The following is a 24,813-nucleotide window of genomic DNA, read 5'->3' on the forward strand; positions in this document are numbered from 1 at the left end:
CCACCTTCATTCACAAGATTGGAGCATTGTGCTGGACATGGCCCTACATGAGGGGCAGAGTGGAGGCCCCACCCAGGGAGTTCCCAAAGCCACCCTTGAGCTGACAGAGCCTTTTCTTGCCTCATCACATGAAACTAAAAAGTGCCTCTTATGGTGGTGGAAATTGAGGGCCCTGATGAAGCTGTGGTGATCTGTGGTCTCAGGAAAACCAAGCAGAAGCAATCAATTGGTTAACACATCTTCTAAATATGTAGGAAGAAAATGCTTTAAGAGTAAACGTGCAGGGTTCAGAAGCCTCTAGAATCATGGGGGGCTGGATCATGACTTTCTGAGACCTCAGAGAAGTATGTGAGTTCTAAAGACAAGGGGAAAATGAGTAAAGGAGAGCATCCTTTAATAGAGAATTAAGGGGAGCGGGGGTGGGGGGAGTACAGAATCAGCAGCTCAAATGTCATCTCTTCCAAGAGCCTTCTCTGCTCCCCCATAGGACCAAATCAATGCCCCCAGGTCTCTGTAGCCTCTCACTCCACTCCACTCAGCCCTAGCATGTTCGGGGCTGGGGCTACAGCTATGAATCAGATTTAACCTTTTGTTTCTTAAAGGATACAAATTTCAGAGAAATAGGGTGGGCTCCCCTAGAAGCAAATCCTGAGCCAAGGATTGCAGTGGGAATAGTTTAGTTGGAAGGCAATCCCCAGAAACAGTAGGAGGAGCGTGGGGAAGTGAGACAGAGCAGGAAGAAGCCAGGAGGCACTGAATACTGAGCAGGGTACTGCCGTGGGCACCTGGCGCTCAGTCCCACCGGGGAGCACTAGGGGGCGATATAAACACACCTCAGAGTTCCATTTATCCTCCCACGCTCACCTGCCACTGGTGGAGGGCTGCTCCCAGGGGCATCACTTCCCCAGCACTTCCCACTGCCCAGCTCAGTGAGGCATGATCAGCATGCCTGGAAATATGGAGTGACTGAGGAAAGAGTCTCTTATAGCTCTTATTGCTAAGTCATTATCATGTCTGCCTCCCCTAACTCAGATAAATCATGGGCTCTGGAGCCAGACATCTCATGTTCAAATCCTTGCTTCTCTCCTAGATATGGGACCTTGATTTAACTTTTCCAGGCCTCAGTTCCCTCCTCTGTCAATTACACCTATCTGGCCAAGTTCACACCAGGTGACACACATAAAGAACCAAGAACAGCACCAGACACACGGGTGGTACTCCAGAAATGTCCACTGTTATTTTGAAGGCCAGGAGTCCTCAAGCAAGATCATTGCCTGATTCATCATTGTGTTCTCCATGCCTGGCCCAGTTAGTGCCTGGCACAGAGAAAGGGCTCAATTCAGTCTAGAAAGAACGAACGAACGAACGAACGAACGAATGAATGAATGAATGAATGAATTGGATTCAGGAGCAAATGTGTTGATCTAGATCATTAACTTTTAGTTTGGCACCTCAAATCTGGCTTTCTAAATGTCACTATTGTTCCCCATGGTGTCTCTCTGGAAGTGTAAAAGTTGTAACTGGACTCTGTGAATAACAGAAAACATACTAAATGCATCTCTGAAGAAAATTTCTAGAGCCACCCAATATTCCTGCAAGGGATCTGAGAGCCCAGGGACTGTGAGAATGGGAGACCCTCACAGGGTTCTGATTTCACTGCACAGGGAATTCAATTGTTCGGGAGACGCTTCTCTGAGGTTTCACGTGTGAGCACCTGCTGCCCTCTGGTGGACAGACTCAAGGACAGCAAGAAGCCTTAGAAACCATCAGGTCTCCCAGCTGGGATAGCCATATTCACATCAGACAAAAGAGACTTTTTTAAAAAGGCTATAACAAGAGACAAAAAAGGACCCAGTAATTTCACTTCTGGATATTTACTCAAGGAAACCCAAAACACTAATTCAAAAAGACCTATGCATCTATATGTTCATTGCAGCATTATTCACAATAGCTAAGATATGGATGCAACCTAAATGTCCATCAATAGATGAATGGATAAAAAAGAAGTGGTACATATGTACAATGGAATATTATTCAGCCATAAAAAAGAATGAAATCTTGCCATCCACAACAACGTGGATGGACCTAGGGTAAGTATTGTGCTGAGGAAAATAAGTCAGAGTAAGGCAATACCATATGATTTCACTTATATGTGGAATCTAAAAAACAAAATAAATAAAAATGAAACAGAAACAGACTCATAGATACAGAGAACATTTTGATGGTTGCCAGATGGGAAGGAGTGGGGAGTGAAGAAAGGAGAAGGGATTAAGAAGTACAAACTAGTAGTTACAAAATAGTCATGGGGATATAAAATATAGCATCGGGAACACGGTCAATAATATTGTAATAATTATGTATGGTGTCAGGCGGGTACTAGACTTATCAGGGTGATCACTTCATAAATTATATAAATGTCTAATCACTGTGTTGTACACCTGAAATTAATATAATATCGTATGTCAACTATAATTGAAAAATTTAAAAAAATAAGAAAAACAATGAATGACACATTAAAAATTAAATGCCAAAAAAAGAAAAAAATAAGTTCATGGGGAGGGTTTAATTCTCTTTTAAAAAAGAAAGACAAAGAAAGTTTCCAGGAGTGCCCCGTGATCTGTCAGAGATGTGGCCTATCTCCCAGACTCCCAGAACAGTGGTGAGAGATCCGGTCAGGCCATGTTCAAGTGGGTTCCTAGAGGCTTGGGGTGAAGAGAGGGAAGGTGTCAGGGCCCCTCACCGACACCCCAACAATGGCAGCCATGTTTATATATATGGGTCCCACATAAGATTTTATTTGGGGGAGACATAAACAGTGCCATGAAAAAGGAAAGAAAAAAGGAGAAAACGAGAAAAGGAAAAACAGGATCCCAACCAATTCCTTGTAGTACAAAAAGAAAACTGACACCCAGGAGGTAAAAGGACTTCGTTAGCATCACACAGCCGGTGGAGGCCACCTGGAATTAGTACCAGACATCCTTTGTGTTAAATCAACATCCAGCACCTTCATTCAGTTGTCGGGTCACACTTGCCGCATGTAATGGTGATGAGCTAAACACGGGCCTGCCCCCCTGAGGCCAGCAGCTCAGTGGGGAGCAGCCATGCATCAGGCCATGGAACACCACACATGCAGCCTCCGCAGAGATACGAGCTCTGCGGGGGCTGCGGGGTGGCGGGATTTGGCCCCACCTGAGGGCGAGGGGAACCATCTCTGAGAAAGTGGTACATGAGCTGAGCTGAAGGATGAAGCAAACCAGGTCTCTGGCAGTCACTGCTGCAGTGCAGGAGGCCCGCTCACCGGCCACCTGGAGAGGCGCTGTGACAAACATTCAGCACATCCCACCTGAAGGAGCTTTGTGCAGGCAGGAGATGGCCTTCCCAGGCACTGAGCTCCTACTGCCACTGAACCCTGCACACCTGACCTCTTTTAACCTTTCCTACCCACCCTGCAAAGCAAGAGATTTCATCCCCATCTCACAGATGAGGAAACTGAGGCTCAGCAAGGTTAACAGAATTTCCCAGGACCACACAGCTGTTAATAAGCAGGGCCAGAATTTGGACCAGAGTGTATATGGTCCCCAAATTATGCTATTTCCTCAATCTCTGACAATTAAATGTGAGCAAAAGGAATTCTGAGTTCAGGTCATCAGGACAAAGCTGCTATATGTAGAAGGTTCTTTTCTGCTGGGAAACATAACTCCACTTGGGTCGTCAAGGGTCACATGTGAACCAGAAACTGAAATTGGCCAAGGTACAACAAGCTGATCACGTGTTAAAGGCTATGATACTGGGAAATATTAAGAATGACAGGACCTGGAAGGAAGGGAGGAAAACCAAGTCGGGGAGGAAGTCCCTTCTGCCTTCTTAGCAGTGATCCTCCCCACAAATGCACACACACACACGCCATATGTACTCACACTCCATGCACACACACACAGAGATATACACACACACCATGCACGCACACACACCCCCATACATCCTGTACATACACCATGCAGACACACCGTACACGCACATACGTTTACATGTGCATATGTACACACACATTCACCATGCATGCATATACATCCATGCATAAAAATATACACACATCATGCATGTATACCCACCATGTATGCACACACAAATACACACCATGCATACATACATGCACACACATATGCACACGCATGCACACATAGACATATATACATATACCTGTAACCATCACCATTAGGCATTCTCATCTTATAAATTTCCCCGACGCTCATGTTCTTTCATTTTCTTCTGCGTACATGTAGTCTCTGCTCTACACTGTCTTAGGGCAGAATTCAGATCTCTGTGAAAGCCCCACAAGCTCAACATGGCTCTGGCCGCCAGAGAGAGACCAGTGACTGCAGATGACTAGTAAAGAACAGGATACTGTTCTCCTTTGGTGAGACAATAAAAAAAAGCAAGCCACTGGAGTCTGATGTTCTTCTAAAACAAAATCAGACCAAAGCCACAGTCTTTGGTGGCCAGTTTTGGGGTTAGGGCTGCCCTTGTGTGCTCTCTCTACCCTCCATGGCTTCGGCTGGGTCTAGTGCTACAAGGTCACAGCTAGCTCAGTCCTAGGATAACAGAGGCAAAAGTGGCCAATTAAGTCATATCCTAGTGGCAGCAAAGGTCATAAAAGCAGATAACGGCACTGCAGAGAAAAACACGCAACAATTATCAACTAACGAGAGGACTCAGTATCCTTCCAGGATTTTGCTGGAACAATGGGAACCAAGGAGCCCTGTGGCTAGTGGCTCACAGGGGCTCAATTGGAACAGTGTCCCTTTGGACCCACTTTATTCCTGCTAGATTTGCTCATAGGGTTCATGCGCCAACAGTGTATATGGCCCACTGGGCCTTAACCTTAACATACTCCCGTTTTATCCTCAGATGACATTTGTATATAGCCCAGTTATATACCATTCTTTTAAAAAAGTTATTTAATGCCCCGAACGAAATATAAAAGAGAAATAAGAAGAAAGTAACTTTTAATATATGTACTTCAATTTGTGGATGCTCATGCACAAAGGCACAAGGAGCTCCAACGAAGTCCCCAGGTAGTTACAGGTTTGGACTTAAGAGAAGCAAGAGGATCAGAAGCCATTTCGAATGAGACATACAGAAAAATGAAAGAACAGAGGTGAACACTAAACAAAATTGCGTTAAGTAATAATCGATGAGACTAGGTAAGTTTGATGTGCATGTCAGTGGGATATCTGCAAGTCACATAGGACGTGGACTGGCGTTTAGGCGTGGGGATGTCTCCATGCGTGGCTGGACTCCACCCACCCAATGCCAATAATGTCACTTCCAATCATTGCTACAACCAAAAACTGTCCTGTCCATTTGTACACATCCCTGTAGGGGCAAAAGTGCCCCCGTTGATGACCATGGAGGCTGGCTATGGGGACACAGTGCAGGGGGCAGGGGAGAAGTTCCGTCGTTAACTAGACTGGAGCACACACAGCTTCAGGAGAAAGAGAACGTAGGAAGCCTTGAGGAACCTTCCCTGTGTCCCCTGTCTCCACCAGGTTTTTTCCACAGAGACCTGAGTGTACCCCTTACCCAAGGGTACCCTTCCTCCCATGTACAGAGACTGTGGCATTGGCTGGGGGTACATCTGAGCCCAGAAGATTTGTCAGGCTCAGGTGTCTCAGAGCCTCCAGGGTCGGATCCCTTTGCCCCTTAGTCAACTTTCCCTTGTCTTCCTGCAGCCAGGGAAGCTAGGAGTCCCTCTGAGCTTTGCTGCTCCCGTTATCCAGCACCTCCCCAACTGCCTTCCCGACCCCGCCCCTCACCCCCCACCCCGCCTAGTGTGAAGGAAACAGTAACACCCAAACCAAGGCAGGGAACCCGGGGTCCGGGCAGTGACAGGTGAGGATGCAAGTGCTCATTGCATATCATTTGTCAGTGATGCCCTGAGGAATGGCCTTAGACCCTTCCAGCCTTTCCCAACCAGGCCAGTTGTGTCCACACCCTCCCACCCCACGGGAGACAAAGGCTGCAGGCAGGCAGGAGCTTGGGAATCAAGCAAAGGTGCAGACTGGCCCTCCTGGGGTATAGTAATCCCTTTCTGGATGAGGGGCAGGCATAAATATGACAGGGGCCTCTGTTACCCACAGCCAAGTGCACAGTAGCCTACACGAGCCCCACACCACCCCTCCAAAGCCAATTGGGTATTCAGTCTGCAGGATGTCCCCTCCGCCTGACCAGCCTGGGTGCACCAGGTGACAGCCCCTACACGTGACTGGGTGCACAGGACATCCAGTTCATACCCTACTCAGTGGGCAGGTTCTAAGGTCGGCACGTGAAACAAGAACGTACATACACTCAAAAATCACTCTCCCAAACTTCCCCTTGCATAGGCGCCATGCTAGAGATCGGCATGTAGACCCTCAGTCAGTCCGACACAGGGGATTTGTTCTCCCCTTTGGGGACAGATGTGTTTCTTCAGTCAGGGCGTGTGTGAGCAGTGCTTACCCTTACAGCCGCCTTGTTGCGAGAATGCCCAGGCTGCACAGAGAGGCCACGTGTAGGTGCTCCAGCTGACAGCCTTGGTGGAGGTCCCAGCCATCAGCCACCATCGACCGCCAGATCTCTGGGTGAAAGAGCCGTTAGGCGATTTCAGCTCCCTGCTCTTGAGCCACCCCAGCCTTCACATCTTCCAGGTGAGGCCCCAGACATCATAAAGCAGAGATAAACCATTCTCGTCATGGCTGTGTCTGAATTCCTGATGCACAGAATAAGGAGTCAAATTTTAGCACATGAAGATTCTCTACGCCTAAGTGCATTATTTGGTGTGCATTAAGGGGCAGCCACTTTGTGTGCATCTTTAAACATTTCAATAATGCTCACGCTAGAAGAGGCACACAGAGCTGAGACTGACCCAGGGAAGAGCACAAGCAAACCACAGGCTCCAACAGGGCATTAGCCTGAAGATCAGAAGCAAAGGCCCCGCCATTTAAATTATTTGTCCTAAAGAAATGGGTGAAGTTGGTTGAATTCTTTCAGGCTGAACACGGACTCCATCAGAGGTGCTCCAGAAAAGACCTGTGGCTCGACAGATGATAAGCTGCATTCTTCGGAAGGACAGACACACCAGGGTTTATGGTCCAGCATAGCCAATGATGAGCGAACTCAGGGACCTCGGCTGTCTTCCCCGCGAACGAACGTAAGCAGCGGGCGGTGGGGATAGCTGTGCCATGTCAGAGGATGGTGCAGCCGCAGCAGTACCGCTCGGGGTAGTCTGCCACGTACACTCTGTGGTCGGTGCCGTAGATGTAGTAGACATGAGTCTTTCCTTGGTACCAGTAATGAACTTCAGTGAGAGGGATCAGCTCGATGGTCTGGCGCTGAGGAAACAATTGGCCAAGAAAAACTTCAGTGTCTGTTTAAGTCACTTGTCTGCTTAGGAACCTTCATTAGCTCCCTGCTACCTGTGGGGTGAAGTTCATGCTCTGGCATTGGCATTTTGGCTTCAATCTGCCTTTCTAGATATGTATCTTACTACATTCCCTCATATGCCCCAAGCTCTGGCCCAAACTGACTTCTTATCTTTAGCCATTCTCAGATTCTAGGTTTTGTGAAGTGGGGGCAGGGGCATCCTCAGTGGAGTCCCAGGATGTATGAAAAGCCACCAGACAAAAAGGGCATCTTCCAGAAACACTAGTTTTTAGATGGGGGTGGAGAATAAAGGTAGAGGATAAGGTCACTTTAAACTTTTTTTGTATGAAAAACAACCACTAGGACATATTAGGGAGTGGATTATGCCATTTGAATTCAATTTTAAGAAAAAACATTGACACTGAAGAAATTCCAAAGTTTGGCGGGCTGCTTCAGGCTATTTTCTCAGACCCCTGCCTCCCCTCACCACGGTTTTGCATTGACCTACCTTTGAAAAAAGTCTTTCTCAAATATTCCCCTCCTTTTACGAACGGAGAAATCAAGGCCCATGCGCTCACGGAATTTCCGGTTTGGAAGATCATTCGGGTCTTCCAAGCACCATCTCCTCACTGTAGCGGGACCTGTTTAATGCTCGGAGCTCCTCTCCAGCACCCGCCTCTACCCGGGTACCCCCTCCCTCCCACAGAGCGGTCCTCACGCCCTCGTTCTCTGGCTGCCTCTCTGGGCAGTGACTCGACAACCTTCTGAAATCAAGGAGCCCTGAATGAACTAGCAGCCCCACCCGGGGAGAACACTGGCTTCCTCCCAAGGCACCTGCCTCCATTAGCCTTCCGCGCGGAGCTATTTTGTTATCAGCAAGTACAGACAGTGTTGACACAGGAAAGTCACCCCTAACCATTGAAGCGAAGCATTCATGGGGATGTTCTGCGGGCCAGGTTCTGGGTCAAAATCCCTAAGTTCTTCTGCCCTATCTGCTCCCCTGTCTCAGACTCAGATTTGGGGACCCTAAACCCAAAGGGATTTGGGGTGGCTGGTCCAGGGTCCAACCCTCTTGCTTGCAGGAATTTTCCCTCCTTGGGAAAAGATCCCAAGTCCTCTTGCTGAGGCCCTAGGGAAAAGGTGAAGCAGGCCAGAGAGTGGATTTTGAGAAGCAGCTCCCTACCGTACTAGATGGGAAGCTGAGTGGCAACATGAATCTGTGGCAAGAAGGGGAATCAGAGTCAGGACATGCGTTTTCCATAAAGCTTTCTGTGCGATCTCTCACTTTCTTTCTCTGGGCCCCAGTGTCCTCATCTGTGAAATGAGGATAAAATGTCTATATCACAGAGTCGTTGAAACAACCAAATGAGATCATGAGACTGAGTTTTCTCCGTGTGTTAGAAACTCATCTCAAGCGAAAGTTTGGGAAATAAAAGGTGGAAGACCCCTCTTGACATTTTGGTACGGAGGACTCAAAACGGGAACTACGAGGCGAGAGGAGCTGGGAGCCACCGTCCCTGCTCAAAAGGCCTAGGCAGCGGCCTCAGGATCACTCATTTCCAAACTTTTCTCCTAAGAGCAAACAGAGAGCACAGAAATACCACTCCACTCCCACCTGCCTCTATCTGCTTCTGATTTGAATGGTCTCCGAGGTCAAGGTCACAGATTGGTCCGGACATAAACTCCCATCAAGGGGTTTATCTTGTAACCAGCCATTTATCTGTTTCTATGCGTTGGTCGTACCCCTGGGATGAGCAGATCCCAGGTCTGAGTTTAACAGCCAGCCTGGGCTTGTGTTGTGACGGCTGCTTCCTCACTGGATTCCGCCAACTAACTTCTCGGTCCCGAACGAACATCAGCACACATCTTCATCTATGGATCGAGGACCAAGGGACAATGTGGGGAAGAGATTCACAGATGTGGCCTCTTCTCCCACTACGGTCCTTTTTAAAAAAAAATGTTTAGCAGGTTTTCCCTTCCCCGCTCCAGGGCTGGTTCACAAATGGCTGTGCTGCCTGAGACAGGATCATGCTGTAGGGAAACACGAGCCCCAGCAAGCCAGGTTCCAGACAGAGGCCGGCCACTCGGGTCTAGATCTCGGTAGGCCCTTCTCTTCGTTGGGCCTCAGTTTCCTCAGATGCCAAATGAAGGGTCCAGAAAGGACCCAAGTTGTCAGTCTCAGAAGCAAGAGTCCCCAAATAACTACTCGTGTCCACAAGCTGCTGAATCATGTCTTTACCCTCATCCCAGTTCCTGAGCAGACACCACAATGCTTGGGGCTCGTCACTGTGACCCACACCATAGGATACCAGTGCTGCAAGAGTGAGCTCCCTGAGAGAGACCATTCTGGGGTGTTTTGTGGACATCGTTCTTGTCCCACCTAGGTTTCCTGAAACCCGCTTCTGTGCGCCCACCCCTGCCCCACTTGCACACGCTCTGCAGCTCACAGCTCAACTTTCCTCTTCAGAGCCCTGCCCTTGAGATTCAGAACCCGCCTCCCACCCCAGGGCAGAAAATGCCTGGAAGATTGGACCAATGATTGGATGGTGCTAAGGAACAAAGTCCAGCCCCTCACCTCCAGAAATGCCTGACACTCAGAGTTCCCCCCCGGGGTTTTGGCAGGGGCTGGGCTGTCGCCAGCACAGTGCTCTTGCATGGCCTCTCCTTCTTCCCTCTCCAGCTCCCCCTCGACTTTGCAAGGTTCTCCTGCACCCCTTTCTTAAAAAAAATCCTCGTCTCAGATATGTTTCTGCAGAGCCCAACCTAAGGCAAGGTCTAACCTGCTCACTTCATAGATGAGGACACTGAAGCCCACAGAAGGGAAGACAGAGGCTTGAAGTCAAGAGTGCATGCCTGAGCTATCGAGCAGGTTCGAAGCTGGGAAGCAAATTGTCCCTGAAATGCCTGGCCCAGTGAAAAGGACCCCAAATCTCCCCGCTGGCTGATATCCCTGTGAGCCTGCACTGGCCTCCAAGAGTCACTTGTACCTCTAGAATGTGGTGGGTAACATTTCGCTTCGAATTGGGGAACGGGTTCTACTCCTGGGCTCTTCCACTGAGAAGCCGCGTGACCTTGGGGAAAGCACTTCCTCCTCCTTGGCCTCCTCTGATGTATCACAAAAATCATAAGTTTAGACTAGACCAGGGGTAGCCAGTCGAAGCAGGCCCATTGGCCCATACAGTGCTCTTAGCATTTTTAAAATTTTGTTGTCAATATTGAAAAGTTGAAAGGTTTCATTAAAAAATCTGGACTTAAGAAGATCTGAAATCTCTGGAGCTGTGCCTACATGAGGCTGAGTGGGGGCTGGCCCCTTTGGATAAAGGGTCTCCCCTACCCATGTGGTAGGCCTTTGAGTTTGCAGTGCCCCAGTTCCGTGATTTCTGAGGTCCATTCCAGCTCCAAGATAATCATGTATTAGTTTTAAGTTAAATGCATCCTTCCTTCTCCTGCAAATAGGAGAGATGAGCCAAGAGAAAAGGGGAGATATTGCAAAGGATACAGAAAGAACAGTGACATTTTGAGCACCAGCTTCCAAGCACTTAAAGCAAATTGTCTCCTCCTTACAACACTCCCTTGGAGGAAGAAGAAGGTGGCCCAGGACCAGGTTAACATGCAGGAGAACCAGGATCTGAGCCTAGTCTACAAGACTCAGGTCCCCGCTGACAGACCTCCTCACGGAGCTCTTATGCTGGGAATTCCTTGGCCAAATTCCCCCCACCTTCCAGCGTCTTCCAGCCGAATTGTGACTGCCTGCTTCTGGTGATGCAACGGGCACCACTGTCACCTAGTGGCCACCAAGATACAGCACCGAAGCTACCTTAGCTCCTGGGGATGCGAAGGGCACCACCGCCACCTCATGGCCGTAAGAATACAGCACCAAAGCAACCCTGGCCCTGACCGCCATCCCAGCCCTTGGCAGGCTGGAAAAGGCAGGCCTGAGATATGAGAAATGCCCCGAGGGGCGGGACGCTGGGTTCCCACCCTCCCCGGGACCCTGGATTTAAGCTTTCCTTTACCCTCTCTGAATACTCAGGGGTTAGAATCAAACAAAATCACACCGAGCCACATTCCTGCTTGATAATCCTGCAATAATTTCCTGTCTCTCTCAGGATAAAAGTCCAAATCTCTCACCATGGACTACGTGGCCTGCCCTGCTCTCTGCCTCCAGCCACATTGGCCTTGGATCAGTCCCCAGTACTCTCGGTGTTCCTCAAGCTGGGGACCCTCCCCATCGCCCTCCCTCTAAGACTCTTCCTCACCCTTGTCAGGAAGAAGCCCCCAGCGGAAGGAACAACCCATTTCCTCCTTTATGTGACCAGAGGGACAGTGCACTCAGAGCCCCCTCATGATCCCAGGAGCTTCGCCTCCCAACAGCCCCAGGCCCCTGCGCATCTCACCTGCTGAAGGACGCGGGCTCGGGAGGTCAGGGCGGCGCTGTGCTGAGCAATACCCCGCTGGGAGGCCAGAGAGATCTCCCGCAGAGGGAAGTTGACAAGGGGGTACACCTGGGGAGAGAGACGCAGCCACCTCACTACTCTGACCCGGCGTCAGCACCTGGAGCCTTGGCAATCCGATACAGACGGATGAGAGAAATAGCCCAGAGCAGGACGGATCTGAGGCCACGCAACCAGCAGACAAGACGTAGTTAACCTCCATAGACCCTTGATTATCCATGTTACAGCCTCGGGAATTCCAAAAAGAGAAGGGGTCTGTGGACAGAGTACCCCTTCACCTGCACCCTACCCAGTGACCCAGCAAGTCTTGGAGGCTGCCTGACTTGGGGTGAGGTGCAGGGCTTCCTCAAAGGGGTGATGCCTGCCTTAAGCCTTTAGGAAGCCAGAATGATCAGAGCAAAGAAAGAAGGCTGAGGAATATTATTCGGCCATAAAAAAGAAGGAAGTCCTGACATTTTGACAGAATAGATGGACCTTGGAGGTATTATACTAAGTAAATTAAGGCAGACAAAGAAAGATACATATAGTATGATCTCACTTATATGTGTAATCTAAAAAAATAAAAATAAAATAAACTCATAGATAGAGAAAACAGATCCGTGGTTGCCAGAGGGGTTGGGGCAGGGAGGGGGTTGGATAAATGGATGAAGGGAGTCAAACAGTACTAACTTCCAGTTATAAGATAAATAAGTCCTGGGATGTAATGTATGCATGGCGACCTATAGTTAATAATATTGTATTGGATATCTGCAAGTTGCTAAGAGAGTAAAAAAGTTCTCATCATAAGAAAAAAATTGTAACTATGTATGATAACGAATATTAACTAGACTTATTGTGGTAATCATTTCATAATATATACAAATATTGAATCATTGTACACCTAAAACCAATATGATGTATGTCAATTATATCTCAATTTTTAAAAATGCATGTTACAAAGTGAAAGAAGCCAATCTGAAAAGGCCACATACTGTAAAAAAAGTAAGAGAGACACACAGAGAGAGAGAGGGTGACAGAGAGAAAGCAAGAGAAAAAAGGCTGAGCACCTGGCCCTCTCAGATAAAATGGCACCGGGCCCCTGCTCAGGCATCCCATAAAGACCAAATTCCCTGCCCAAGGCCCACAGCAGGGGTCAGCAAATCTTTTCTGTAAAGGGCCAGATAGTAAATATTTTAGGCTTTGTGGGCTATCAGGTCTTTGTCTCAATTACTTGACTCTACCCTTGTAGCACAATAGCAGCCACAGACAACATAAAAACAAACAGGCATGGCCGTGTGTCAATAAAACTTTATTTACAAAAGCAGGCTGAGGGCTGGTGTTTGCTGACACCTGGCATACAGGACCCTCCCTAATCTGGCTTCTGGCACCTCTTTTGTCTTAGCTCCTCTCTCCGCCCAGCCCACTGCCCTTCAGCCCCGCTGCCCTCCGGCTGTTCCTCAAGTCTCTGCCATGCCGTTCCCTCCGCTAGACACCCTCACTCTGATGGCCACATGGCCCACTCGCCCACGGCACTGCATTCAGGTCTTTGCCCAGTGTCACCTCCCTCCCCACAGCTGAAACATTACTCCCAACCCTTCCTGTCTCCTCACCCTGCTTGCATATTTCTTAATGACCCTTACCACCCCCCACATTGTGATGAAATATGATCTTCTCCCTCACCAGACTGAGATCTGCAGAGGGCAGGGATTCTGTTGGATGGTTTCCCCGGGCTCAGAATGGTTCCTAGTGTAGGAGAAGGGTCTCCAGGTTTGTGGAAGGGAGAGAGGGAGGAGGGAAGAAGGAGGAGGGAAAAGTGAGAAAGGAAGAATTGAGTATGCGAAATTCAAGAGAGAACTGGCCCCTCGGGGTCCCAGTAGCCTCTATCCTGCCTGGGCAGCTCTGTTCCCACCCAGCCTATCTTTCCAAATGACTGCGGCCCCCACAGAAAGCCAGAAGAGCCAGAAGAGAAACCTAGCTTCTGTGAGGTGGTCTGCAAAACCCTCCTTACCATCGTGTTTTCATCCTTAAAGAGATTTTCTCCTTTGGCCTTAGCTAGGAGCTCTCCAGGGCAGTTCAGCTGGTGCTCAGACACAAACTCAAACAGACTGTTCTTCCTGGAGGTGAAGAGGATGTGGGGCAGTTAAGAACGTGGTTTGGAATGAGACCTGAGCTGGAAGGCTTGCGTTTCTACTGGGGAGACCTCACAAAAGTTCTTTAGCCTCTCTGGGCCTCAACGGCTTCAGTCGTAAACTGGGAAACTAGTAAAGCACTGACGGCTCCATCCTATTACCTCATTTCATCGTCACCTGTGAAGTGCTTAACAAGGTCCCCAGTGGGAGGAACCCTTACTGCCTGGGAGCCTTCCCTAACATGGGGCTCTCTTCCAAGACAGGAACACCCAAGCTCTGAGTGGCTGCTGCACTAGAGAGTGGTGATGTCAGAATGTGAACTCAGGTCTGTCTGTTCTAAAGCCCACCAGCATCCACCACCCCATGCAGCCCCTTCTTGGGCATCTCCGCCTTTCCCAAGATGCTTTAAGCCCTTTTCCCCCAGGAGGTCCCTGCACCGTGAAAGCCCCAAGCAAGTGCAGTTTCTCCGCAGCAACCAGTTTGGGCCACATCCCCCAGGTACCCCACTGGGCCCCGGCGTGAGACACTGCCACATACCACATGATGACCAGCTGGACGAAGTGTAACAGTTTCTTCTCCCCTTTGCAGGTGGCACAGGTCTTGTTTCCTCTCCCTGAGCAAGTGCTGCACCTGAGAGGGACACATCGTTGGCACCACTCACACTCATGGGTTCCTGGTGGCTTCCAGAGGCCCCCACTCCAAAATCCTTCCTCACGCAGGTGGACCGTGGTGGGCATGAATTGCTTCCACCTGCCCACCATCTAGATCTCCTGCTGCTGGTGGCCAACCGCAACTTCCCTTTGGAGACCACTCCTCTCCTACCCAGTCTGCCTGGTTCATGGGCTTGCCCCGCTTCTGTGACCAGCTCGGGACCTCTGCCTGGCCAGTCAGCTTATTCCACCTCCCTGGCCACAGTGACTGATACAAACATGGGCACGTCACCCAGGTGAGTGCTGTGAGATCCACCCTAGAACCTTTGTTGGAACTTTTAGGAAAGAGACATTCTTTTCTACTGAGATTACTAAACTTAAAGCTGCTGGCAGTCCCCTCTGCCACCACAAGAGACAACTTGCCTGAGAATAAAGCCAACACAAAGGAAAGCAGAGTGAGGAATGGAAACATTCCTGCTGACATTGTTTAAGTACCTGGATCCAGCTGTACCTGAAGCCACACCAGAAATGTACTCCTGGACTTTTCTGTTACATGAAAGTATAAATTTACTTTTCTGCTAAAGCCGGCTTGAATTGGATTTCTTTCACTTGTAAATAAAAGAAATCAGACTTTCTTTCCAAATCAAAGACCTTCTTTATCAACCAAGGTGGCAGGTATACCAAAGCTTCACCATTTGGCTTCTTAGAAGGATGGCGTGGGCCTCAATGAGCCAAAAGTATCATTAACCAACTAACCAACACAATTTCGAATAGTTTTACTCCTCATGGTTTCCTGTTTCCCTTTAAAATTTGTAAGTTCATTAAAGGACATGATTTACAAAATGCAACGCCCCACTGTTTGCAAAGCTCTGTGAGCAGAGATGGAATTTCGTTGATTGTTTAGTCAATCAACCAGCCTTCGTTGACTTCTCTCTCCTATCTTCATGCTGTACAATGAGTTATAAATAAGGGTCTGCCCAGGCCCCAGATTCTCAGAGAGTTAAGAATCTCACCTTTGGGTGGATTTCCATATTCACTTCCCCACTATGTGAGCAGGAACAGGTCTCCTCTCCTTCACTGCCTCCCTTCCTTCCTGCAGGGCCTTGTTCCTTATACCCGACCCACAGATGGCTTGATGAGTTCCAGTATTTTCCAGAAGTATCATGCCTTAGTAAAAGCCTGTTCACTCCACAAAATATTTACCAAGCACCTACTATGCATAGAGCTCTGGGGACAGGAGTGACAAGACAGATTGGGCACCTGCTGGCCTTCTGGAAGGGAAGACAATGAAAAGCAAGAAAGCCAGGGATATGCTCATACCTGCGCCTGCCAGACCCCGAGCACATCTGACACCTCCGGGGCTGTTTGGCTCTGCGCTTGGCTCCGCTGCAGGATGGACACCTTACCTGCGGACACACCACAGCCTCAGCCCCTGCTGGCCTCCCAGGGAAGTGGAGCAAAGAGCATCCCGAGACTTGGTTTGAATTCTAGCCCAGTGACCTTGAGCAAGCCCTTTCCTTTCCCTGGGCCTCTGCCCCTTCATCTGTAAAATGGGAGGGTTGGATGTAGTGTATCTTTGGAACTGCCCAGTTGTACCTTTCGAAAACTCTACATTCTTACATCGCTGTTTCTCCTGAGACATCAGCCCCTCCTGCTCCTCTCTGATCCCCATGTTCCCTGGGACTGTCCCCTAATTAAAAGGCCATGGCCAGTGGGAACGGGAAGAGGGGTGGGCTGGCTGAGGGGCCTGCTTTTGGAGACAGGGATCTCCATCTTGGAAAGGCCCCCAGAGGTGATCCAGGCAATGCACCCACTAGGTGGGCCCTGGAGACATTTCAGAAAAAGCCTGAGGGAGGAGGAAGAGGGAAGAGAGGAGCAAGGGTGGAGGAAGGAACAGAAAAGTCCACAGGGAGAGGCTCTGGGAAAGCCATGATGAGGCAGACGGCAGGAGAGTACAGGAGAGAGACCACCGGGGATGGGCCACAGGTGGGGTGTGAGGGGGTGCAGGAGTGAGCACACAGCAGGCGGAAGGAGGGTACCAAAAGGGTGGAAGGGCCGTTGGGTAGAGGGAAGGACTTAAGAGTGACAAGTGGTCAGTATGTGTCCAAAGGATTAGGTGTAAATGGGGAGCGCTAAGAACACTCCCAGGATGATTAGCAGCTCTGAAGGTTTCTGAAAAGAAGGCTGATGCCACCAGAGCCTGACTGTGTGCTTAGGGGCTTGTACCAGGTTGAATAGTGTGCCCCCTCCTCCCTGTCACCAAAATTTACACCCAACAGAACACCAGAAGGTGGGAAAATGGAGGCCCATAGAGGGAGGAAGCCTCGTCTAAAGTTAGCTGTTAGTGTAGGGAGCCCCAGGCCCCCGTCCGGCCCTCTGTCCCTGGTGGCCCCACCCCTCCCACAATCGCTTACTCACCAACAGCCACACATGACTTACCATGCCGGCCCCATGGCAGCCACTGCACTTGTAGCGCCCACGACCATGGCATTTGTGGCACTCCTGAAGGTGAAACTTCCCTTGAATCATTTCCCAGGCACCAGCAGCTCCTGGTTCCACAGCCCCATGCCCGACCCCATGATGTCACCATCCCAAACAGAGGTGCAGCCCTCCAGAGCCAGGGTGGGAAGATGGCCATTCCACAAGACCAGGATTCCAAAGGGCCTTGAATGCCCCAGCCCAGGCTGCCCCGGATGCCAAGAAGGGAACACTGGCTCTCCAAGTCCCACACCCGAACTCATGCTCCCAGGCGAAACCACAAAAACCAGCATCCTTCACTCATTTAAGTAGCTACAGCAGTCTATGGGAATAGAAGCCATAAAAAATGGACAGATTGTTGTAAAAGGCAAGGGGCTAGCTGTTGGAATTTAATCACTGAATCCAAATAGCTTTTTCACCCTCGAGAAAAGAGCGGAACACTTTCTTGACCTCTGAAAGTCCTACCGATCTTATAACGCTATGAAAACACACCGGGTAAAATTACATGCTTGAATCAAATTCTAAAGCGAAAACAGTGCTCGCTTCGGCAGCACACACACTAAAACTGGAACGATACAGAGGAGACTAGCACGGCCCCCGCACGAGGATGACACGCAAATTCGTAAAGCGTTCCATAGATTTTGTTGGATTGTACATTTGAAACTTATAGGATTTTGTTAATCAATGTCACCCCCCCAAAAAATAAAAAAATAAATAAAAAAAAAAATAATAATAATAAATAAATAAATAAATAAAGTGAAAATAAGGCAGGTAATTAGACAGGAACATAAGATAAAATATCTCAGTTTTTATAATACATGAGGTTACCCTCGGTTCATGTCATGATATTTCCATAAAACAGGATAGAAGTTAATTCTGTTTCCCTCTTGACTTCCATGAAAAATTCCAACCATGTTTTAACTTTATTTTATATCAGTTTCATTCAGCACATCAGCTGCTTACGGTCAAGCAAAAAAAAAAAAAAAAGATAAAAAACACTAGGTCTAGGAATGTGAATGCTCACTATTTAAAGCTCGTGACAGTTTTATAAATGGGATCATCCCTTTGCTATGGGAATATATAGCCAAGAAAGAAGCCAGTAACCTGGATTTGCGGTTTTCCTTTTAAAAGGATAAAGTTTGAGGAAACGTACAGTGCCTGGGAAACCAGCTCAGAGAGAAGGGCTAAGGTTCCAACAATCATCGTTACCTTGACCAGTGATGAGTGAGGGACTTGGAACTTCCTGGTGTCTTCCTGAAACATTGGGGGAACCTGGACCTTGATGTCCCAAAGCCTGGGGGAGGTTCCTCTTCGTGGCCCATCCACTGAATGGTCTGACACAGAATAGGATCACTGTAAAAATAGCAAGGCTGCCAGGACAAGATTTCGCTTATTCACCAAATACCGTGCCCCTTTGCTGGGTGCCAGGCTAGACCCTGAGGCTACAGAGACAGGCAGATAAGGATCCCTCTGGAGTCAGTGATTCAGCACCTGAGCTGTGGATTTGAAAACACTTAGCTGTGACTCCTGGTTCTTCTACTTCCTACCTACATAACTCCAGACAACTTAGTTCACCTCGCTGACCTTCAGTTTTCTCATCTCTGCAATGGGGATAATGGTTGCGCCCTACAGGATGGTAATGAAAATTTACGTAGAAGACATATAAATACTTAGCACAGGACAGGCACATGGTGAAGGCTCAATAAACAAGCACTATTATCACTATCGTCTCCATCCCCACCACTTTCTCTTTCTCCTCCTTCACTCAAGAAGACAGACACAGCTACAACCACAATGATAAGTGCTTTGGACAAGAGTTTCATACAAGAGAAACAAGAAAAGCCCAGGAGACTGGCTCATTCTGCTGGGGAGGGAAGTGTCAAGTGAAGAAATTCTGAAAGGCTTCATAAAATAGGTGACTCGTGAGCTGAGTCTTGAAGGACAAACTGGAGTGGTCAGCTGAGAAAACAGGCACAGCATAGGGCTCCCCAGACAGAGAACCTTGAATCCTCTAGTGGAATTCCGCAGGACGTAAGATGGCACAGTGAATGGGGGCCCAGGGGCCTAGTGACTCCGGGAGGTGCTGGGGTGGCCTGGGAGGCCGGGAGATGCCCAAGCACACAAGCTGCCTTTGCAATCTAGCACCATGTGGCAGCACCAGCCCATGGCCGAGGCAAATGCTAGGCTTTCTCAAGACCTTCTACAAACCATTTCCTGGTTGAGAAACCTTTGCTAAAATCAGCACTGACAGGTCTCTGAGATGAAAGCCCACTCTCTCATTTTTCAGGGGGTGGGAAATTGAGTCCCTGAGCAGAAGAGCATCTCATTCGAGGTTAGTGGCTAAGACTAGCCCCTGGCATATTTGCTCCCAATTAAACTGACTTTAGACAACTCACGAGTGAAGGGTTGAAATGTCCATTCGCTTATCCTGGATTCACTGAAAGTCTCTAGTCGATACTGTAGAGAAAAAAACAGCACATTTACACGTGTGCCCTTTAGGAGGACAGAGCATTATGCACGTAGAGGGAGCTCCCCGCCTGCCAGGGCTCCGTGGGGAAACCAGAAGGCCCCCTGCATGGCACCTGGGAGCTGTTTAGAAGAGGCTGGCAACAGTGATTTCTGTTCCAGATGTCCTGGCACATCTGTAGGGAGGTCAGTTGGCCCCAGGAAACCTCTCCTGACAGGCTCACAGCTGGGGCAATTTCAGCCCCCCATTTCTTTATACATAGAAACATTCTCAGAGGCAAGTTTTGGAGCAGTAATTGCCCTCTGACAGATGCAGGCTGCTGGAATCCACTGCCACGAGGCTCCCCTTCTGGAGGAAATTATCCGCCTGATGTCAAGATACTCCTTCTTGGTCCTCATCCACAGAAACACAAAATGGGAAAGGATCTTGTAAATCACCTGGCTCCTCCTTTTTCATGTGAGGAAATAGAGACTCAGAGAGGTCAGTTGACTTGCCCAAGGCCAAACAGCTACGCATGGGCCTCTTCCCCCAGATCGCTGCTCTAACCACTCCCTGGGAGCCTTGTCTGATTTCTACGTGATGGTGTGCTCCCCAGAAAATGGCTGTGCCAGGGACACTAGAAAATGTGAACTTAGAAGCTACCTCTCGGCCCTGTCAATGCAAAAGGTGACATAGGTGCCTGTTGCAGCCCTGATTGTGGTCTTGGTGCAGGATTTCCCTGGAGCGTCGGGCTCTGGCAAGGAGTAGATGATTCCTTGGCACAGACATGACTTGGGGAGGCAGAGGAAGCTGGGATGAAGGGAAGTGGAGGGACCTCTCCCAGCCCACCCCGTGCAGAAGCGGGTCAGCCTTGTGTTTGAGGACATGGGCTTTGGTGCCAGCTAACCTGAGTTTCAATCTAGCCACATATTTTTGGACAAGTACTTTCACCTCTCTAAACATCCAATTCCTCCTCTGTAAACACCTACGATGTCGGTAGCTGTGAGGATGTGATAAAGCATACATGTAGCATGCTTTACGTGATGCCTAGCACATTCCAGCTTTTCAACGATTGATAATAACTACTCCTTGTATTATTATTACTCAGACTTTGAACCAGGAAAGTCACAGAAGGGACTTCAGTGTCACTTCCATTCACACACGCTGCCCTCGCCCTGGGCTCCCTTCTCCCAGCTTACATTACGTGAGCCTCTGCCAGGCCAGACTCCTTACCCTGCACACGCTCTGCTGCTTCAGCTCCTGGATGACGAGGTTGCCAGCAGCCGCACTGCCGTAGCAGCATTTGGAGTTCACAAAGCTGAGAAGGGCTTCACGTGCCACCTCCTCCGTCACCACGGGGACTCTGCTGGGGAAGGAGCAGAGAGGCAGTGGGGTCTGAGCAGGGCCCGCGGGCTCACCCGGGCCAGGCAGCCCCCTCATTGTGCAGACGGAAACCGGTCCACAGTAGTGGGAATGCAATCAGGAGATTAACTAGGAAGGGCATCTTGGCGAACAGATACAGGGGCTGGGAAAGTGGCAGGTCTTTCTAGAAGACAGCAAAACCGCTTTCTCTGAAGTGTGGTGCTCAGGAGAAGGGCTGATAGAACCTTAGAACTCAAAAGAAAAAAAAAAAGATAAATTATGTCATTTTACAGATGAGGAAAACTGAGCTCCAGAGAAGATGTCACATAGCTAAGGAGGTGGAGTTAGGTGAAACAAGGTTCCCGCCCTAGGGGAATGTGATCTCAGCCAGAGGAGCTGCGAGCAACTTCATGGGAAGACCCCAGCCAAGAACCAACCAGCAGCAGTGCCCACAGCGACTCACCATGAGTCTGTTGGAAAACTCTTTCCCGAGGCCCAGCTGCCAGGTCCCTTGCTTAGAGAAGCTCTCCCCACCCCAACGCCTCCAGTAAGCATGAGCCCTTTTCTCCCTTCTCTTCTGTCGTATCTACCTACCACAGCAGCCCAACTCAAAATGCTTAGCTCCTGTCATGCATGCTTGTGTCTCCAGTACCCCTGAGGGCCTGCAGGAGGCGTGCAGACTGGGAGGAAGCAGGACTGCACTGGGCACGGAGGGTGGGCAGCCAGAGAGGAGGAAGGGAGATGCTCTAGGCTTCCACTTCTCTCTGCACAAAGCTGGAGGGAAAGCTGGAGCCCAGTCCTCTCAAAACAAGAAAGGTATGGGCCTCTCGAGGGAGCAGCAAGCTTTTTCTGTAAAGGGCTAGACAGTAAATATTCTAGGTTTTGCAGGCTATCTAGCCTTTGTCTCAACCACTCAGCTCTGCTGTTATAGTTTAAAAGTAGACACAGACAGTGAGTAAGCAGATGAGAGTAGCTGTGTTCCGATAAGACTCCATTTACAAAAACAGGCGGTGGGCTGGATTTGGCCCAGGAGCTGTATCTGCAGCCCATAATCTCCGCTATGGTTTTCAGCTCTGGCTTGGGAACCAAACAGCCTGAAGAGCTGGGTAAAATACAGATGCCCAGGCCCCAGCCCTGGAGAATCTGATCTAGGAGGTCTGGATCCTAATGTGATGTCAGGGTCAAGACTATGACCCCTGAGACCCCAAGGAGAGCTCTCGGGAGCAATGGTGAGGGTGAGGATGGCTCTGTGAGGGTTGCTGAGCTCACTTGCAGCTCACCTGTGTTCCAGGAATGAGGACCAGCCCCTTTGTTCGTGGGGTGTCCCCAGGGCTTCCAAAGGTGGGAAGAATATCTGTCGTCCTGGAAGAGAAGAACCAGGGACTAGCTCGAAGGAACAGATACTTGTGGGGATGAAAGAAAGACTGGCAGAATGTGAGAAAGAACAGATGGAGAATGGTTCTCAGACCAGCATCGTTCTGGTCTCAGATGGACATGGCCATGGAATGTTCGTGGACACAGGGCTTACGTCCCATGTCCTTCTGTTTCCTCCCACTGGTGACGAGGGGCTTCCCATGACCCCCAGAGGAAAGGGGAGCTATCCCAGCACTGACCTTGACTAGAGACATCCCCCCAAACAGCAGAAGCCCCAAGAAGAGGTCACAGAAACCAAGACCCCACAGACTTACCGTCTCCTTGAAAAAGGCAGTCATAGCTAGGCAGTCTCTCCAGGAGTTCCGCTGGGGGCGCCAGAGGACTCTCGGCCTCGAAGCTGAGGTCCACCACACCTGCAGAAGGACAGGCAGTCCTCAGCCTCAGGAATGGAAGGGGGCTTGGTGACAACTTCATAGGAAGCTAACAAATGAGGGTAAAACCTCACAGTTTAACTAAGCCCACTTTGGCACCTTCTGGCACCCTCAGGACACAAAACCCGTGGTAGGCATAAATAGTGCAGAGTGTAACAGTAGCAGCTGTAATGACAGGAAAACATTATGGATGGCAGCTTCTATTCGATGGCCACCTACTCTATGCCAGTTACCATGACAGATGCTTTATAAATGTTTTGTCATAGTTCACAACCCTAGGAAATAGATACTGAATTATAGATGGTTACACTTCTTCAATGCCCCTCTCTTAATTGAAAGATGGGTCTATGTCTCCTCCCCTGAACCTGGGCAGGTTTGAGACTGCTTCAACCGAGGGAACAGAACGGAAGCTATGAAGAGACTGCAGCGTCTACTCCTGGCCTCTGGGAGCACTCCCTCTTGAGTCCTGAGCTGCCATGTAAAAAATCGGGCTTGGCAGAACACATAGAGATGCCCTAAGACTACAAGGAGAGGGCCCAGCCGAGCCCAGCCTTCCAGCCACCCCCACCAAGCCACCAGGCATGTGAATGAAGCCATCTTGATTTCACCAGCTGCCTGATGAAATCCACTAAGTGACCTATAATGGACTGCATGGCTGTTTGCCCCCCAAATTCATATACCGAAGCCCTAACCCCCAATGAAATGGTGTTATGAGGTGTGTCTTTGGGAGATGATTGAGTCTAGATGAGGTTATGAGGGAAGAGCCCCCATGATGAGATTCGTGTCCTCACAAAAAGAGAAAGAGGCCAGAGTGCTCTTTCTCTGCCACGTGAGCACACAATGAGAAGGCAGCTGTCTAAAAGCCAGAAGTGGGTCCTCAGCAGACACTAGATCTGTCAGCACCTTAATCTTGGACTGCCCAGACTCCAGAACTGTGAGGAATAAATGTTCATTGTTTAAACCACCCAGTCTATGGTGCTTTTGTCGCAGCAGTTTTAACTAAGGCAGACCCTAGAATCACCTAGCTGAGCCCTGCCCAAATTTCTGATCTCAAAAATTAGGAACTGTAACAAAATGGTTGCTATTTTCAAGGCACTGACATGTGAGACATTTTGTTACTCCCTTTAATGGAGTCTTTGCCCTGGGACTCCCCGCACACCTAGGCTAGACTTTCTTGGAGCCACACCATCGTCTGAGTCTCCTTCTGCTCATACTCCTTCCTGCCGTCTCTCCTCTCATAAGTCCAATCTGCACTGCAGTCTGAAGACCATCCCTGCCTACATCTGCTGCCTCTCCCCTTTTCACTTCACAGGTGTCTCCGAGGGACCTCTGGCACATCTAATGCCATCTTGGTGCCTGCTTCTTAAATGACAAAGTGACAGCTTAATACTACCCCATCCTACCAATAAGAAGACTGAGGCTCAAAAGGTGGTGACTCACCCAAGATCACACAGCCAGTGAGTGATGGAGCAGGATTCAAACCATGATCCATCGATCTCCAAAGTGCATGTTCTTTCCAAGCACTTTTCATGAGAGAAACCCAATGGACGAAATCACTCACTATAGATCTGCTTCTAAAACCTCATCTTGATCTGTCAGGCTGTGACATAGATATATACAGCCCTGAGACTCCAAGCAGGAAAGTATAATATAAGAACGGGCCCCCAGAAACTCGAGACGATTCATGAAGCACCTCCCTATACCTGTTGCTTCACTCCCACCTTCCCACCCGGAGGTATGGAAGGCAGGACTTCTAAGTCCACTTGACATGAGGCATCTGAGGCTCAGTTTACTCCAGTATTTCTAGGGTACACAGAGGTGGAGTTAGAGCAGAATAGATGCTCATTCTTCCAGTTCCAGCCCACTGGGCCACCCCTCAAACCTGTTCTGAGGGACAAGAATCCCTAGCTATCTTTCTAGCTGTTGATTTAATCACATAAAGTTGGCTTTAAAGAGTAAACTAACAAATGGTCGGTGGAAGGTGCTTCTCTCTGCATCAAGTCACTGAAGCACACTCAGGCCAAACTTTCAGCTGACCAACCACATCCCCTACATCCCTTTTTTTTTCCTTTTCTTCTTTCTTTCTCTCTCTCTTTTTTTTTTTTTTTT

General features: G+C 49.2%; 1 protein-coding gene and 1 non-coding gene across 2 annotated transcripts in view; one reads left to right on the forward strand and one right to left on the reverse strand.

Annotated features, from left to right (window-relative positions):
* Positions 1 to 7,223: 7,223 nt before the first annotated feature.
* Positions 7,224 to 24,813, reverse strand: part of SSUH2 (ssu-2 homolog) — a 24,666-nt gene continuing 7,076 nt past the window's right edge. Inside the window, 13 exon segments of the mRNA XM_039888125.1 lie at positions 7,224 to 7,370; positions 11,799 to 11,906; positions 13,843 to 13,948; positions 14,501 to 14,593; positions 15,934 to 16,019; positions 17,053 to 17,115; positions 18,301 to 18,425; positions 19,488 to 19,548; positions 20,771 to 20,987; positions 20,989 to 21,083; positions 21,552 to 21,561; positions 22,180 to 22,261; positions 22,588 to 22,686. Of these exon segments, the coding sequence (XP_039744059.1) occupies positions 7,224 to 7,370; positions 11,799 to 11,906; positions 13,843 to 13,948; positions 14,501 to 14,593; positions 15,934 to 16,019; positions 17,053 to 17,115; positions 18,301 to 18,425; positions 19,488 to 19,548; positions 20,771 to 20,987; positions 20,989 to 21,083; positions 21,552 to 21,561; positions 22,180 to 22,261; positions 22,588 to 22,686 (1,292 nt within the window).
* On the forward strand, positions 17,627 to 17,733 carry LOC120622185 (U6 spliceosomal RNA). Its single transcript, XR_005658442.1, has one exon. It is a non-coding gene; the product is annotated as a U6 spliceosomal RNA (small nuclear RNA).

This window comes from Pteropus medius, unplaced genomic scaffold (assembly GCF_902729225.1).
Source record: "Pteropus medius unplaced genomic scaffold, Ma_sr-lr_union100, whole genome shotgun sequence".
NCBI classification, from domain to species: Eukaryota; Metazoa; Chordata; class Mammalia; order Chiroptera; family Pteropodidae; genus Pteropus; species Pteropus medius.